The sequence below is a fragment of the Pararge aegeria genome, chromosome 8 (assembly GCF_905163445.1).
Source record: "Pararge aegeria chromosome 8, ilParAegt1.1, whole genome shotgun sequence".
Classification (NCBI taxonomy): Eukaryota; Metazoa; Arthropoda; class Insecta; order Lepidoptera; family Nymphalidae; genus Pararge; species Pararge aegeria.
The window spans coordinates 3,346,320-3,365,751 of NC_053187.1; the positions used below are offsets into that span (position 1 = coordinate 3,346,320).

At 36.8% G+C, this 19,432-nt stretch overlaps 1 protein-coding gene across 1 annotated transcript in view; it reads right to left on the bottom strand.

Moving 5' to 3' along the window:
• Positions 1–19,432, bottom strand: part of LOC120625968 (DNA N6-methyl adenine demethylase) — a 70,234-nt gene that overhangs the window by 15,537 nt on the left and 35,265 nt on the right. Inside the window, exon 4 of the mRNA XM_039893249.1 lies at positions 3,248–3,412. Within this exon, the coding sequence (XP_039749183.1) occupies positions 3,248–3,412 (165 nt within the window). The remainder of the gene's footprint in view (positions 1–3,247; positions 3,413–19,432) is intronic.

The window sequence follows — 19,432 nt, forward strand, 5'->3', positions numbered from 1 at the left end:
TGGCGGAGTTTTACTCTTTCATCAATAAATAATAATAAAAGTTTTACTTCAGTCACGCGTAAAGGTTACACGGACACGCTTATTTTTTTTGGGTGGATGGTATATATTTTTATTCTCTTCAAATTGGGTTCTTTGTGTGCAGCCAATACTGTATGCCATTGTTCTACTTTGGTCGTGGTTGAAATAACACAACTGTTCTTTTGAGAAGATCACTGCTTTATTACTTTACGAATCTAAGTTAAATTATACAAGACCAGTGTACGCAGTAGCAGTGGCGTACATAGAGTTATAAAAACTTAAAGTTAGGCTTTTTATAACTCTTAAAATGCGGTAGGCATATAGGCCTTAAGTTTTTTTAACTCGTACGTGAGATTTTCCCCATTATGTATCTTCTGCATACCCTGTATGCACCTCACTGCGCAGTGGGCAGGAAACGACTGACTCACGCCGAACGCTTTAAGAAAAAGCCAATAGCTAAAACGTTCACGTCAGTAAATGCCCCAACACCAGGCTTAAAGGAAATCTCAATTCGTTCTCAATGTGTCTTACTTCATAATTTCGCCACGAACAGTTTTGCCGTTACAACTTGCGTTTCCCAAATTTCCTTCCGGGATAAAAAGTATTCTACATTTAAATCGGTGCAATGGTTACGCTGAACATATTTTATAAACAAACAAACACACGCATTTATAATATAACTATGGATATGGGTAGAGGTATGGATTCTCTATGCTTTTATACTAACGTTCGGAACTTTCTACCTTAGTAGCACCTGTTCATGTTACGACTAAACTGAAAATAGTTAATCTAATTAATTAAAACTAAAAATAACAATACGCTACGGGCCACTTGATTTAATATTTAAAGAGACGTAAAATTTTAATATTAGAACGCAAGAAATATGATTAAATTCCGAAAGTTGAGTGCGCAAAATGGAAGGAAAACACGCGGCAAATATGTTACACAGCGTTATTCGTTAAAACTTTGGTAAAGATTTTAATTTCTTTACAAAACAGGAGCTTTCAAAGTTGAAATTTCATTATAACCGGGGAGTTGGTGGAAAAAATTTGACGAGTATTTAATAAAAGTTAAAAGTTTTTAATCTACCTTCACCTTATGGAAGTAAGTATATAATTTTATTATGTTTTTTATTCCACTACAAGTTAGCCATTGACTGCAATCTCAACTGATGGTAAGCGATTATGCAGTCTAAGATGATAGCCGGCTAACCTGTTAGAGAGTTTGGCAGTTACACTAAACCTATAAACGGTTTCAACGCGACATCGTACTGGGACGCTAAGCACTTAGCGGCACCATTTTGACTGCCGACTGGCGCAGTGGGCAGCGAACCTGCTTTCTGAGTCCAAGGCCGTGGGTTCGTTTCCCACAACTGGTAAATGTTTGTGTGATGGGCATGAATGTTTTTCAGTGTCTGGGTGTTTTTATGTATATTCTAAGTATTTATATATGTTATTCATAAAAATATTCATCAGTTATCTTAGTACCCGTAACACAAGCTACGCTTACTTTGGGGCTAGATGGCGATGTGTGTATTGTAGTAGTATTTTTATTTTTATTTTGTCGATAGGGTGGTAACTAGCCAAGATATTAATGAGCACGCGGACGAAGTTGTAAGCGGAATCGAATAAGAATCAGAGAGTGGATGGATCAGGACTCAAACTCATATCAAGACCCACGGCTTTTATCAACTACCACCTCAAAATTTCCCACAAGATCTCAGAGCAGCAGAGCTTTGAAAGTTGTATTTACATTAAGGTAAGCTTCGCTGCCATGCGAGCTTTAATTGTTGACGTGGCTTATGATGCTGTTGTCAGGGGGTTCTTTATGAATGTAAAGATATAGGATAAAGGTTAGAGGTGGGTGCTGGGACTCGAGCCCGGTCCCTCGAAAGTGAAGTCGAAGTCCTACACACTGCGCTATAACTGCTTATTGTATTTTGTTTTATAACGTACTATATTTTATAGTACTAGTATACAGTCCTCTGGACTAAAGACCGAGAGTTCTTTATATTTCAACTTGTTACCTTTTTTCATCGTGATAGTTGACTGACCAAGCAGATGGATGGATATTCAAGGAACTCGGCCTGGTACATGCCGCCCTGTGTCCATAAACCTGAAGCGTATGTGTTAAGCCGCATGAGTGCATGTTATTACTCTGGTAACCGTGCCTTTCAGACCGGAACACATAGGAAATACCCATAATAAGGGAGTCGAGAAGAAAATATGTAGCTCGCTATTTTGTAGTGGCGGCCATCTTGGATTTGAAATTTGTCACAGGGTGTAGTATTGTACTACTCAAGCTCTTTTACTAGAAACCCGGTCATATTGGACTGATTTTCATCAAAGATAGCGCAGAACACTCCCGACTAATTCACCTTTCAAACAAAAAAAAAACAACATCAAGCTTCATCCGTTCATCAAATAGGATGCCACATACAGACACACACACACACTCGTCACTCAGACACCTCAAACTAAGGACACCCCATCGTTTTTGCGTTAGGGGTTAGTCGTATCCAATCTCATGATGATTTAGAAATTAAATTGTGATCACAAAAGGAAATAGGTGCCTCTGATATAAGAATCACCTTTTGAACTCACAATATTCTAAAAGATACAAATAATTAATGTCAAAATTAATTACGCTAAGAAACAAACATAATTATTTCAAAGCGCAAACTGAAATATAATCAAGAAGAGCGGGTTTAACCTTTGTTTAGCACGTAATAGGGTGGAGATAAACAAATTAACTAACTTCTTTGACGGGATATCCAACCTATTTTATTTGCGAGAGGATTTCCACGGGATTTGTTTTAACGAATAGAATATTATACTATTAATCTTCAAATTTTATATTTCATACTGATATACTATGTATACTATAATACGAATGTATATGTGAGCAAGTGATATTTTTGATAGCTATGAAAACTTAGAGGTGGGTGCTGGGACTCGAACTTAGTCCCCCGAAAGTGAAGTCAAAGTTTTGTATCACTTATTTTATAACGTACTATATTTTATATCATAATCATCATCTCTCTATAACAGTCCTCTGTCCACTAGAGACCTCTTCTAATGGGAGTATTTATATCGTCTCTGATATTTTATATTGTAATTATATATAGATACGTCTGAAAGAGTTTGCTTAGCAATAAGACCGCCTTTGCATACTAAAATTTGTATAAATTTGTGAGCAATGAAGTGTCTATCTATCTAACTGTCCTTACCATCGGTTGGCTGGGGTGGTCTTGCTTCATGGCAGGCGCGGTGGAGGGCGCAGGGCTGGGTGCGGCAGGTGCGACAGGCCCGGGGGACGCGGCGGCTGGCAGGCCGGGGCTCAGCCCGACAGCTGCTGACACTGAGCCGCCCAGGGGTTTGCGGCCTCGGTAGCTCTGCAAGAGAACAAGATGTTTTAGGATATTTTAAAGCTTATACAGTACTTTGCTTATACAGCGCAGTGCAAAATACGTTGTTGAATATCGTCGCTGGGACTTTTGGTACTGCAAGGACAAAACCCAAGATTTTGCAGTAGCTTTTTGCAACATGTCTCATACGGGGAAGTACTAACGCTTATTGCTTTCGCCAAGCAGCATTACATGTTTTAGTCCTTAACACCTACGCCTCAGATTTATGGACACAGAGCGGCAAAGGTAGGAAGTATTCCTTGAATGCCCACGAAAGCTTTTTTTTTTTTTTATATTAATAGCGGGCAAACGAACAAGTGGGTCACCTGATGGTAAGTGATCACCGCCGCCCATAAACATCTGCAGCACCAGAGTAGCCACCGATGCGTTGCCGGCTTTAAAGGAATTTGTTTATCCGCCCCTTGAATAACCCTACATTGAATTTTTGAGGAAACACATCCGATGGGAGATTGTTACACAGTTTGCAAGTGCGCGACAGAAATGATCTGGTATTTCGAACAGTAGAAGAATACCAGGCATCCAGATGATGAGGGTGGAATTTATTTCTACGACGTGAGGTGCGGTCAGAGTACCCAAAACACAAGCTAAGCTTACTTATTCAATCTATATAAATTAAAATCTCCCGCTAAAACTCGATAGTGGTTTTCTTATAGAGGTATCAATGGTTCATCGTCACCATTGATACCTCAACAAGATTACCTATTGATCAACCCAACAGGGCCACTACAAGGCACGGGTCTCGTTCCACAATGAGAAGGGGTTAAGGCCTTAGTCCACCACGATCTTGGATAACTTTATGGAGAACTCTCAGGCAGGCAGGTTTCCTCACGGTGTTTTCCTTCACCGTTGAATCAAGTGATATTTGATTTGCTTAAAACGCACATAACTTGGCTTTGACAGCCGGTTGGCGCAGCGGGCCCTGCTTTCAGCGTCTAAAGCCGTGGGTTCGATTCCCACTGGAAAAATGTTTGTGTGATGAACGTGAATGTTTTTCAGTATCTGGGTGTTTATCTTTATATTATAAGTATTTATGTGTATTATATTCATAAAAGTATTCATCAGCTATCCTAGTACCCATAACACAAACTACGCTTACTTTGGGGCTAGATAGCGATGTGTGTATTGTCGTATTATATTTATTTAATTGTATATTTATTTAACTTGGAGAAGTTAGCGGTGCGTTCTGGGATTTGAACTCGGCCCCCCGGAAGTAAAAAAAAACTCAATATCCTTCCCACTGGGCTATCACTGAGGTATGGTTTTAACACACACATAATCAACCCTTATCGTTTGTTACGCGGCATCGTACCGGAGCGCTAAGTCGCTTAGTGGCACGTTTTGGTCGGTAGGGTGGTAACTAGTCATGGCCTCACTAGACAAGTCTTTTATGGGAACGTCTCTTGTGCTGACAAAAAAATTGGATTTATATTTGATAATCGCTTATGAATACTATCAAGTTTAAGTGATACGAAGTTTGTCTAGTCGTCTAATGTGTAATTAAGTTAGTTTGGGGGAAAAAATTTAATTTGAAACACTCTTCATTCGGCTAAATTGTTTCGTAAATTCAATTTTAGAAAGTTGTAATAATATGCCTTCGTAAGTTGATATTATGCTGCCAATGTCGAAACCGGTTCAAATGAGACACTAAAGGTTAAAAGTAACTGCCTTTTTTTAGAATTTCTTCCATCACCGAAGAGGCTCTGTGATTGGTGGAAACGACCAGCTAGTCTGCCGAGGCCCTTACACGATCGTCTGGCAATTTTAAATTGGAAATAGAAAATTGGTTATTACTGGTTGTTTGCCATTATTTTCTATTACCACAAATAATGACTGTTATTTACCGAGATTAGTAGTTTACTTTGAACTTTTAATGTTACTGTACTGTTTATTTAACGGCTGACTGGCGCAGTGGGCAGCGACCCTAGTTTCTGAGTCCAAGGCCGTGGGTTCGATTCCCACAAATGGAAAATGTTTAGTGTATTGAACGTGAATGTTTTTCAGTGTCTCGGTGTTTATCTGTATAATATTCATAGAAATATCCATCAGTCTTCTTAGTACCCATAACACAAGCTACACTTACTGATTGCGATATGTGTATTTTCGTAGTATATTTATTTATTTGGTAAATAATAACGCAAATAAATAATTATTATAGAAAGGAAAATGCTAAGGTCTAAATTCTATTTATTAATTTTGGATCGATTAATTTAAGGATATGGAATGAAATATTCGATCGATATATCGGGCACCATATTATTGATGGCCTAGTGATCAGTGGTTAAAGCTTCGGCCTTCCCTTCGGGGGGACCGAGTTCCTCTCACCTTACCTCTAACTTTCCGGAGTTATGTGCGTAAAGCAATTAAGCAAGCTGTAACGGCGAAAGAAAACATCGCGAGGAAACCTGCGCGCCTGAGAGTTCCATAATAGCAGGTAAATAGGTAAACAAACTTCGGATATTTTACCGGAATAATAAATAAACATAAATCAAATTATTAGCTGTTTGTATCAATTTGAAATGAAATCTTATACAAGTTTTGAAAGCTCCTATTGTTATTAAATATGGAATCCCAATTTTCACGCAAGATTGGGTTCGTTATAGGATGAAATACGAAATAAAAAATGACTAAAATAGAGGCGGAATAGCGGCAAATATCGGATCTCGCAGCTGTTTGGATTGCGTTAGTTTTTGATGTTTAATCAAGCGAACCATCCTTTTATGTTTTTCTTATGGCTTATGAAATATTTTATTGTAATGCACGTATCAGGTAACTTACGACTGAATATAAAGTTTTTAATTTCCTTTTCAAGGTATGGCAGAAGCTCAGCCTTTTACTGTTGAGCAAACCTCCTTTCTTATAGGAGAGTTGGAGCCCACCATGCTATAAAAATAAATTGAACTTAAGTGTCTGTTTGCGCGCATTTAGTATGAACTCGGCTTCACTTTAGGGGGGCCGAGTTCACATCCTAGCTCGTACCTCTAACTTTTTTTAGTTATGTACGTTTCTAGTGATTAAAATTTAACTTGTTTCAAAGGTGAAGGAAGACATCGTGAGGAAACCTGCATGCCTGTGATGTGTGGAGATGTGTGGAGTCCACCAATCCGCACCAATCCGCACTGGGCCAGCATGGTGGACTACGGCCTAAACACCTACTCCGATGATGGTGAAGTGTCTGTTTGTAGAGCACATAGTACATCGTTTAAAAAATACCCATGAAATTGCATACGGGACGTAAATCTGTAGAAAAAAAATTTGTCTGGCTATTGCGTTTGTTCGTGCTAACCTTAAAACTGGCTGTACTAATCTTAAAAGGACTCCACAGACAGGTAGAGGTTTGCGTAGGGTAACATAAGCTACTTTTTTTTGTAATATTGGGGTGAAATGTATGTAAGTAAAACACTTCGTAAAGAGTTATTTTTTTAAACAAAACTCAAGGGATCGTTACATATTACGTTTTGTGGGCGGATGAAGTCACGGGTACCCGCTAGTAATAGATATAAAAAAATAACAATTTTTAAGAACCTACGTAGTAATTTAAGCTGAAAGCAGCGCCATCTTACGATTAAACTAATGAAGTTAAGCTTTGTATTTCTAAAATCATTTTCATATTAATCTCTAAAATAACTTCAGTATAAATAAATCGTTTGAGTTAATAAATCGCTTGTCTACAAATCCCTTAGCTTGAGTAATGTGAATTGTTGGACCAGTTTTATAGTAGCAAAGGTACAAATCAATTTCTGATCTCTCAATTTAAAAACTAAGAACTTTGAAGGTTCCGTATAGTCAATCTAAGAATAAAGAACAGAGTTAATTATTCTCATCAACTTTTTAAACTCTGTCCGTAAGTTTACTGGGAACTACAAACTGGATTAAAATGAGAATTCCATTTAAGACATCTTCAGATGTTCCAATAGACTGCCGACACGTATACAGTAAAATAAAAAAGTACATGGTATTTAGTCATCGGTCCAACTATAAAGCAATCTATTGCTACTTTATATGCATTTGATGGTATTATTAGCACTAAGATATTTTCAGACTACAATAAAACAACTGAGGTACGGTACACGGAGTACTAACTAGAAATTAAAAGCCGTCCGTCATTCAATTACAGTTCAAATATTAGCTGGAGCAGGTCAATAAACAAGTTGCATATTATAAAACACAGCCTTTTTTTTACTTCAAGTTAGATTGGCGTTGGTAAAAATATGTAAGATTCTCCCAAACTTCTTCCATCACGCAAACCCACATAAAAAATGGAATAAAATTTACACCATGTTATCGCTTGCGCTATAATAGAAAAAATAACTACAGTTTTGTGTTTCTGTATTATTACGTATTTAATATGTTAGAGTCTTAAATTTATATTTTTGATGACGCACATAATTTAAATTGATACACTCCGTACGACATCATTTATATATCAATTTTTAATCTTACTTCTATTCTTACTCTTAATCTATGTTCAGCTGTTTTTGCGTGATTGACTAACAAACATCCAAACATCCACACTTAGAATATGTAGTAGAGTAGGATCACTAAAGGGTGGTTGACATCACATACAGTCTCTTGACCGTAATGCACTAATTCGCTGGAGTTAAAAGTTGGCATGTCTGTAGGCGCCATAAAGGTGTATGCACACCGCGAACAATGAGTCAAAATTTAGGCCCGCGACAAAAGCCATTACCGACAAACAAAGGGCATTGTTGGCCCACAACTTGCCCTGTAAACTCCGGCTTTTGTGTAACTTTGTGTAAGCGCCTTTAGCTCTAATTTTAATTGCCTTTATTGCCATAATGATAAATTCGTGTTTTATTATTAAATTGTCATTGTTAAGGATGACTTTAACTGCGGGGTCACGATCAATGTTAATAAACGAAAAGGCTGAGTTTTATTCGAATTTTTCCTACTTATTTATCAATTTATTTTGAGCAAGTTCTGTTTTTATTGCGATGGTAGCCCAGTGGCTGGGACTCCGGCTTCACTTTCGGCGGACCGAAAGTTCGAATCCCAGCACGCACCTCTAACTTCTCTAAGTTGCGTGCGTTTTAAGTAATACAAATATCGCTTGCTTCAACGGTGAAAAAAAACTTCGTGAGGCTTGTCTGAGAGTTCTCCATAATGTTCTCAAAGGAGTGAGAAGTCTACCAATCCGCACTGGGCCAGCGTGGTGGACTACGGCCTAAACCCTTCTCGTTGTGGGAGGAGACCCGTGCCCTGTGGTGGACCGGTAATAGGTTGATGAATGATAAAGATGATCTTTTTATTTTTAATGTAATTTGTTGATTTTATAATCAAAATGATTCACTCCGCTACATTTTATTTAGGTTACTTAAAATAATTCTTAATTAAATGTTAAATAAAAATATTTAAAATATAGTTGAAAAATTTCTTATAATCATTAAATGCCTCGTTATTCTTTATTCGATCATATTCGACAGATCGCGAGGTCTGGGATTCGTACCCCGTACCGGGCCAATTAACAGAATTGGGTTTTTATATCAAGAAATTAAGAGTTCGGAAATTGGCGGTAACCTCTGTGCCTCGGAGAGCACGTTAAGCTGTTGGTCCTACGCCTGATCTCTTTCTGTCGTGTCGGTGGTACCATCCCATCGCACCATGGGAGTAAGAGAGAAAAAAAATAGTGGTAGAGCTTCTACGCGACATCTTCCCTGTACGCTCAATAGTCACGGCACGTTGATGACGGTAGGGTGGTAACCACGGTCAAAGCCTCTCACAATACCGTAGGCAATACCATAGATAGGCGAAAGTTCAGAAATTATAAATTCTCAAAATGCTCCTACGGGAAATAGAACCGTCCTCTTACTTAAAACGTCAGTATAAATAATGGATGTCGTCAATATAGTAGTGCTCTATTAAAATTTATTTCCCCAAACAAATCCCCAGCAGCAATATAATATTTGAACCTATACGAGAGTTGTCAAAACAAACCGCACTGAACTGAGTACATGCCTCGTGGCATGAGAGAAGTCGGAAGAAAACATAAAAATGTTTAAACTCTACAGGTATACCCAGGTCGATGTCTGGAGTCTGGACCTTCTCCAATCACAACTTTGATCTTTTTGGCAAGCGATCAAAAGGCGTAAATTCGCAATTTTGTGTGACTTACGCGGTTACAAATAGAGCGATCGCACATTGGGCCAAAATATAAATTGACCGTTATTTTTAACGTTATATCTTTTAGGTTCGTTAAAAGTACGAATAGTAAGTATAATAAGTGTATACTTCCATTATTTGATTGAATACAATTATCTGTAACTTAAATTAAATCCTAATTTTGAAATGCAATTTAAAAATGAAATTGTTCTAAGCGATAAGCAATGCCTTTGCAAGCAAAAAAATATAAAATATTCTAATAAGAGTATTTTATAAACAGGCCACCACCTTTATTCGCCTTGACAACGTTATCAAATTCACACTTTGTACGATAAAAGTCTGTTTTGGAAGATATCTTGAGTCACTTATACATTTACTAAATATTTTATATGATTCTTTCACTAACGTAGTTTATTTTATCTGTAATAGTACATTGGTAATGTATGCAGTATTAGTTCCGAAAGCCTTCGGTCTACGGTCTCAGATTCTTCTATTTTTCTATTCGTTCATAAATGCGAAGTGCGACCAGCCTTACGCGGTTCGAATTAAATTCAGGCTGCAATTGTTTGCTTTTAGATTATGATATGTGGCTCATATACATCACAATGATTAATGGCATTTCGCAATTTCGTATTAGTTTCGTGAATCGTGACTCAACGAATGCAAATTTAGCAACCCTTACGAAGTTTAGGGTTACCACATTCTAGCCTCCACTAGAAATTAAAACACAACATAATTTTGCATTTTTAACTTAATGTTAAAAATGCATAAGTACAAATTTTATCAGAATTTTTAACAAAGCTAGTTTGTATCTTAGAAATGAACTAAAGAAGAGTAGACCTTACTCCAAGATAACCATCGGTTTCCGCGGGATTTTGAAAACACTGGAAACCGCTAGTTAAATATTATACCACTATCTTTGGTCTGGAGATCGTACACCGAAATCGTAACAATATTTCATTTGCATCCAGCGACTTGAAGAGGTTCTTATATCGTCTTTCCATTTGTATAGTGGGGTTCTACCAACTAAACTTTCCTTTTCGAGTATAATTTACGTGTCTAAGTTGAGAACTTCAGCTTTGAGACTTGTTGAACTATTTTGGCTATTCTGGCTCTCCTACGGATCTTCTCAGTTACTCCAAGAATAGCTCTACCATCTAACGATGGTGCGATGGCAATGCCCTAATATTCATGTGAGTTAAATTCAGTTTGTGACCATTATTGGTGTGGTATCATTGGCATCTGTTCGAATTATTATTATATATATTATCTATCTCTATATATGATTGATCTTCAAATGGTTTTCGGAACCAGTTGAGGATTAAAAATGGAATTAAATTGTAAATTATGCAGGCTAGGATCTTGGGAAATTCTCAGTTAGGCTAAAGGTTTTTTACTTGCGTAATTAATTCAGACATCTTTGCATTACTTTGCATCCCTCTTCTTTATAATTTATAACTATTAGAATAGGGAATGTCTTTTCATTTCAATGACTGGAGCAAGATTTAAAAACTTATTTAAACTTGTAGCCGAATTACGAAATACTGTTGAAGAGTGCATTAGTATATTTCTGTACAAATAATAATTCAAAAGAAGCATATTTTTTTTTCTATATAAACTAATTCAAAACTTTCCAAGTGTTTATTTATGACAACCCTATTGAAGATAAAAGACCGACACGCGCATAGTACCTACGCAACGCGACGCGTACCTAATAAAGTCACTTGATTTTATTTTGCATAGATATACTCAAAAACTATTAGCGTTTCGGTTTCACAGATAAGTCTTAGAGCCATTAAATAATGTACCACTCCTGTGAAGTAATATGTCACATTTACACATTGTATGTAAAGAAATCATCATCATTTTAAGATACTGATATTTTTTTTTTAGTTGAAGCTATTTTACACTGGACTCCTCAGTCCTCACTCATATATGGAGGTATATAGAACTGAGACACACGATGCCACTGCAATCCGCTTTAGCGAGCTTAGGTGTCTGACTACTATTACTAGTAATTTTAAATCGTTAGTGATAATGACCGGCATTGACGACTTAACGTATCCGAGATAGGAAGCTGAATTCAAAACTTTAAATTCATTTGCTCATACAATTATTGAAGCTAAATACGTGATAAACGACTAAGACACCGGGAGGTATCTTTGCATCGTTCGAGTCCATGTAGGACTGAGGTGCATCTTTTTTTGCTTTTTCGGAAGGACATTTGCCGATAACCACCTGAGGGGTTGCTACAGCGTCACCGGGGGAGTGGGGCGAGCGCGAAAGCTCGCCATGAGAAGAGCCCCAGGGCTCGGCGACATCGGGGGGGAATATGAGGTGCATCGATAATGCAGTCGTATTTATATCAAAATCCCCACCAACTCAATGTCATGAATATCAAAAGTTTAATTATTTACCCACTTTATAAATTTACTGTAACATACGAGTTGCTAAATAGATCATCGTGAGGAAGCCTACCTGCCTGAAGAGGGTTCTTTATAATATTCTCAAAAGCATGTGAAGTCTAGAAATTCGCACTTGGCCAGCGAGAGGAGATCCGTGCCCTGTACTTGGCCCGTAACGAGTTGATAATGATGGTGTTTGGCAACATAATTTAATAAGTTGAATCTACATTTTTACTCGGCCGCTTCTAGCGAACACAATATGGAATGAAAAAATATTATGCACTGATTATTTTTAGCTGCAATCAAAGTGAAATAGAGTCGCCGAGGCGACCGACCTCGTTAGATAGCCGTTATCAGTGGAGCGATGGTTTCCGTATTGGTACACGTAATTAATCACTGGCACCATCAACTATCAGCCATTGCCGGAGAATTGGGACAAGATAAATATAGCTTCAAGGAAAAAAATATGCTTATCTTTTTTTTTGAGGTAGGCTTGGCTATCTGGCCTGATGGAAAGAGATTATTGCCCGTTTTCAGTACCGACCGACCAGGTAATTCCTAAATAAGTAACACCCAATCAAAGAAGATTCCTAGGCATACATTTAGCTTTCACAATCGATTTTCATTAGGCAACTCATATAACATAACTTGTCTATGGTTCTTGCCACAAGGTGTGGTATTTTGTGTTTGTATTGTCATATTTTTGGGGTGCGCTTGCCTTAATCTTAAACACTCTTAGCTTGAGTACCTTACTGAAGCTTTTATCATCTTTATCAACAGCCTAGAAGCGTTCACTGCTACATTTTCAATACCACGCCACCACATTAGGTTATCTGCCTTTTTCATCCATGTTAGCTTTCAGAAACCTTTTTATGGTCCGTCTAGGGGGTCGGAGGGCTTACCAATTCGTGGTTTCTTTATTTAATTTTTATCTCATCTGGTAGCGAGCTTATTCGTTAGGGGTATAGAGTTATATGAATCCTATACCGTTAAGCGGTTTTTACGCAACATCGTGAGGGAACGGTACATCGTTTGGCGCGAGTTGACTGATAGCTAGCTAAGGCCGAAGCCTTCCAGAAAAAAGGCTATATAATGCATCTGCGCCAACAGTTTTCTCTTAGCAAGCCAGGTATCCAGGTCGCCATGTGAGCGGTCTCCCTCTTCAGGGAGTGATGCAGAGGAGCCAAGCTACGCCGCGCGTTCTTCGTGCAGTTGGATATTAAAAATAAACGACATTAACATGTTAGTAGATCTATCTACTTAATAATCTACAAGTAATTTCATGTTTAAACCAAAAAAAATAAAGGTTTAAAACGCTGCCCGGAGTAAAATGCTAATCTGATTCCACGATCTTCGATAAAACAGGATAGTAAAAAGCCCGGAACGGCAAATGTATGTAAATACGTCGGCAGAGAAAGGCCATATTTTAGGCAAAGTGCGCCGCGAGCAATAAACGGGACTCATTACAAAAATATTATTCAGCTACCCGCGAATGTTTCAAATGAGAAAAACGCTGATTTTAACGAATAATTCATTGGGATTTTCCGTTTTTGTTTGCTTTGAAATGTATTTTTTAAATATAAAATTTGCATTAAAAACATATTAGTACAGTATTTATTTCGTGATTAGCTGTGTCTCGCTGTTTCACCCGCGTTAATTCCAAAAAAGTAAAAGAATCTAGAAGTATATACTAATATTACTATATATATCTTTCTTTTTGCGATTGTTATAGTTATCCGTAATCCGGACCCTAATACTAATTACTGTAAGTGGCCCTGCCTTACTAATTATATGTAAAAAAAAATATATTAGAGGGTGTCTGTTTGTTAAAATACTAAGCCAGCTCACTGAAGTTTGGCCCAGCTTGCATAAATGTGGACCTGAATATTGAATTGATCATTTAAAATCCTTGGAAAATTAAGGGTTCCGACTGAATTTTAAAAGTTTAAGCTGTTCAAAGGAACCTACTCTATATTCTACTTTCTCTTAACTTCTATTGTATTGTAAACCGTAAACTTTTTAGTGAAACTACATTTTAAAAATCGAAAAAAAAATTCAATTGCTTAAAAGAAATAAACTAAAAAGAGATTTTCAATTGTATCTTTTTAAAGGTCTAAAAATATACTTTGTATTTTTAGACCTTTAAAAAGATTTGACGGCCGACTGGCGCAGTGGGCAGCGACCCTGCTTTCTGAGTCCAAGGCCGTGGGTTCGATTCCCACAACTGGAAAATGTTTGTGTGATGAGCATTAAGTGTTTTTCAGTGTCTGGGTGTTTATATGTATTTTCTAAGTATTTATGTATATATAATTCATAAAAATATTCATCAGTCATCTTAGTACCCATAACACAAGCTACGCTTACTTTGGGGCTAGGTGGCGATGTGTGTATTGTCGAAGTATATTTATTTATTATTATTTATTTATTAAAAATTATAAAATGATGATTGTTCGTAATTATTCAAGTAAGAAGAAATGGTTTATAAAACTCTTTTTATTTTAGGTTGAAGGGATACAGAGAATGGCTGCCAAATATCTAACCTTTGCTTGTTCATTTCGTAATCATATCAACATCAGTTTAAACACAGCTGTATCGTGTTAATTAACCTCACAGTTTTTTTCAAAGCGGTTGTTCAACGTACAATCTACCCAGACGTGTTAATGTCTAACAGAATGGTACATTAAAATAGCCTTTAAAATAATAGAATTCGATGTCATATTGGTATGCAGATTTAACAAATTGGGCGATCTGTACCACTCCCGCCTCGGGCAGGAATAAATACTGGTCAACTTGGTTTGACACGTGTTGTTACACTTCCAAGTCACGTACTTACGTAGAGCAAGAATTTTGAACTTTACTCAATGAGGAATAGGGACTGAAATTCATTGGAGTTCTAAAACTTTAGGTACTAAATGTAACCTGCATTGCTTTATCACAGTTATTGGTGATAACTCGTGGTTACTGAGAATTACAATTTTAACTTGTGGTTTTTCCCTAGGAACTGGTATAAGGAAAATTTGTGACTTTAATTTTTAACTAAACTTAACTTTAGATGGCAGAGTAGATAGGGTAAATGACAAAGAAAGACGAGATAAAAAAAATACAGGAAATAAACACTTTGAACGAAATAATAATACATACCTACGCCAGGGTGGAATTATCGCTTGAGGTTTAGGTTATGGGAGATAAAGAAAATAATTACTTCTCGTTCTTATAGCTGTCGAAAATGAGTGGAATATTTGTCGTATTTCTCTACTTGCACTGGAATGTTTGTTCTCCGTCCGTCTTCCATCATTGGATCCGTAATTAGATCATACAAAATTTGCAATACAGCTTTTCATATGAAAAAATAATTATTTTTTTAAGTGGGCTTTCATTTATATTGAGATATAGACTAACATAGAAATAACACTTTTTTCTTTAAAGGAATATTATGTGTTGACGGTAAGGAAATCAAAGCGGTGCCTAAAGCTCCGGCTTTCATTTCTTGGAGACAGAGTTCTTTCGAACCACTGAATTTAAGGAGCTATGTGCGTTTTTAATCATCACTTACTTTGCCAGAGAGTACTCCATAATGTTCTCAACGGCGTGGTAGACTACGGCCTAAACCCTTCTCATTCCGAGAGGAGACCCGTGCCGTAGGCTGCCGCTAATGGGTCGATGATGATGAACTAAATCTAGGATATTTGAAAATAAAACGTGTCGGATGTGACGTCAGGAGACCTGCGCGCCTTAGAGAGCTTCTAGGACTAATTAGGTCATCGGGGCGCATCACGTCTCGACGAGTCGGGTGGGATTTTAGGTGTGCTAACAATTTAAGATGAGGTTCCTAAAAACCCTTTCGGTGAGAGGCATTGCTTGTTTTTTGTTTACAATCTCCAATTTAGCCTGATGTGATACTTTAGCCTTGTTCCAGTACCGACGAAGCCATGCTGCCATGCGATTTAGCGTTCCGGTACGATGATGCGTAGAAATCAATTATGGGTTTGGCTTTAATAAAACTGCCTTATAAGCTGCCTCATAACGCCTTAAAAGTTAGCCCGCTACTATCTAGATTGCATGGCAATAGCACAGTCAAGGGTTAACTGTTAGTGGAATTAAAAAAATAAACTTTTTCGCTGTACACAATTCTCCTGAGTAATATCAATTTACAGGTGTTAAAGAAGAGCTGTCTCTTTTTCCACTTTGAATATAGTCACAAAGTTGAATTCAGACAAAAAAAATAAATTTCAAATCGGTTAATCAATGAAGTAGTTATGAGCTAACAAACATAAAAAAAATACAACCGTGTTGAGAGCCTCCTCCTTTTTTTAAAGTCGGTTAAAAAGGACGATTTTTCAACCTGTCAACTTAGTTTGGACATTTACGTACATCAAAACTGTCTACAACATATCGACAAGTCCAGCAAGCGGTATTCCATATTTAACGTTTTTAATAATGTAATAATAAAACTTATAACTAAACTACTAAAAAAGACTGTAAAGGTCATGCCCGCATGGAATCGTGCCAATTCCATTATATTGCGTATTTTCACTAAACATATTTAATTTGGCCCCGTTGAAAAAAATATTTAAGAATTAAGCCGAGCTTCTCTTAATATTTAGGTAAGGAAATACAAGGGAAAATTTTGCATATGAAAACTTGAATGGCCATTGTTATGGAAAACAGACTTCGAGTTATGTTCTATCTCTATCTGATACCGCATGACTAAGAAAGATGGGAGTTACAAAAGATATGTACCTACTAGGGTATCGTATAGGGTTGTCAAACGTGTTTCTGTAATAAATCTTCTTTATACTACTCAAGCGGTGATAGGAGCTCGACTGCACTTTCGGGGGGCCGAGTTTGAATCCCAGCACGCACTTTTCTAAGTTACGTGTGTTTAAAGTAATTAATATATTACTTGCTTCAACGTTGAAATTCAAAATTCTAATTAAATTTTTTTTTATTCATGTAGGCCTATCACAGGTACTTATGAAGCGTTCAAAGGTGTGCGGAGTCCACCAATCCGCACTGGGCCAGCGTGCCTTAAACCTTTCTCAGTAATAGGTTTATATGACGATGATGATGATACTACTTAACTCCTTCTCATGACGGCCGATTGGCGCAGTGGTCAGCGACCCTGTTTTCTGAGTCTACGGCTGTGCATTCGATTCTCACAGCTGGAAAATGTTTGTGTCATGAACATGAATGTTTTTGATGTCTGGGTGTTAATTTGTATAATGGTAAGTATTTATGTATGTTATTTATAAAAATATTCATCAGTCATTTTAGTACCCGTAACACCAGCCCCAAAGTAAGCGTTACTTTGGGACTAGATGGCGATGTGTGTATTGTCGTAGTATATTTATTTATTTATTGGTGGAGGAGACCCGTGCCCTATAGTCTTTATGAAGTCTCATCAGAGTGGCTAGAGCCGTGTAGGCTTGCTATTAATAAAATATTTCATAATTTTAAGCGCATTACTTAACTTTCTTTAAAGCTTGAATGTAGTTTAATGAAATCGTGAAATCAAATAGCTCGCTAATCGTAATGGCTTCTAAGCGATAAGGCCACCTTTTATTTTATACTCCAATCTTTGTGTTTCTCTCTATTCGTCTGTTATTTTCCTAACTGTGTAGTGGTGTACAAATAAAGAATTTAAATAATAAATAAGTAGGTAATTTGAAAATAATGTTAATATACTAAACTAAGCTATTTTTTAAGATTCGATAAATATATCATTAAGGCAGCGAAATATAATGCAAACATGTTCTAGCCATTTGTATGTGGTATGTTAAGTACATTAAATTACATCGAAATTCAAACGACATTGTTACATTACATTTTAACTTATAATAATAAACAATGCAATATTAAGACAACGTACACTGTAGTAATAAATTTCCATATCTTAAAGCGACCAAGCGATCTGATCAAACTGCAGTTAGGTGCAAACAAAAATCAAATATCTGTCTCATTAAACAGGCCCACAGATTACACTTGATACGTGCTTAACATACGAAAATTCGTACCTACATGATATTGAGATGAAGCTACATTAGTAAACTTAGAAATAAAGCTACTATAACTAAACTATCATAAACTCAGCCGTATAATTTGTGAATAGGTATTTTACATTAAAATTTGGCAACCCTAAACTATGTGTTTATTTTTCAACAACCATAATATAAGTGTGGACCAAATAATGGATATGAGAAAAAGAAACAGCAACGGGACGGGCCTTTGTGTTTACATATGACTCGGAGGCGATCTGCATCACAATAAAAGATAGATTACTATCAATTTTGAATAAGATGAATCGTATCTATAAGAATAGATTAAAATTGAAGTGTTTTGTGATTTCGAAATAAGTGGCTCTTTTAAGGCTCATACCACTATCTATTCCCCGCGGTTATACCCACGTTAACTATGGCTTGTAACGAAATCTCCTTCTTAAGCACAGCCGCAGACCTTACTCATCATAACATAAACCCATTACTGGCCCACTACAGAGCACGGGTCTCCTCCCACAGTAAGAAGTGGTTAAGGCCCCGCTGGCCCAGTGCGGATTGGTGGACTCCACATACCTTTGAGAACACTATGTGGTACTCTCAGGCATGCAGGTCTCCTCACGATGGTTTCTGCGTTGAAGCAGTGATATTTTTAATTACTTAACACGCACATCAATTACTCAACACGGGTACCTTACTCAATAGACGAAAACTCCCCACCCGCACGTATTTAGTTTATTTTTTCAGTATCTCTTTAACTATGCGTTTAAATATCTATGATTGTCTTGATAATAAAATAACTTCACGTTTGACTGTTTGCTTTATTGTGGCATGCGCATAAAGCTGCACGTTAGCAAGGTTCCTTCTTCCTTGCTTTATAAATACTATTATTTATTTCAGGGTGAAATCTTATTTGTACTGAAATAAAATATACCCTATGTTGCTACTGTATTAAATAGTTTATTTACCTAATTTTTAAATGAATATAATTTAAATAAACTGTTTGATCTTTATCTGTATCCCTAAACATTAGCTGTCAAAAGAATATATACATTAGCTGTAAAAAGAATATGATTTTACTTGGCAATGTTAGTTTAGTTCAAAAGAATGATAACACTGTGATTTTTTTAATACGATTATGCCGAAGGTTGAACATATTGTGGTTCAATTAACTTCTTAACCGTCTTCGCTATCTGTATTATGCTCTTGAATTGATTACTTCCGTTGAAGCTGTGTACTACGGATTGCGTTGTACTAATGTGATGTAATACCTATTTGACAATCTTCCGATTTATGGTATTACTGATACCATTTTTTAAATCGGAAGATGTATTTGTATTTTTAACAGACCTCAAAAATGTAGAAGGATTATTAATAAGCGATATACCTACCAACTAACAAGCAAGAAATATTAAGGTTGTCTGGAAGAGATCGCTTTAGCGATAAGACATCCTTTGCACGCCCTATTTTCT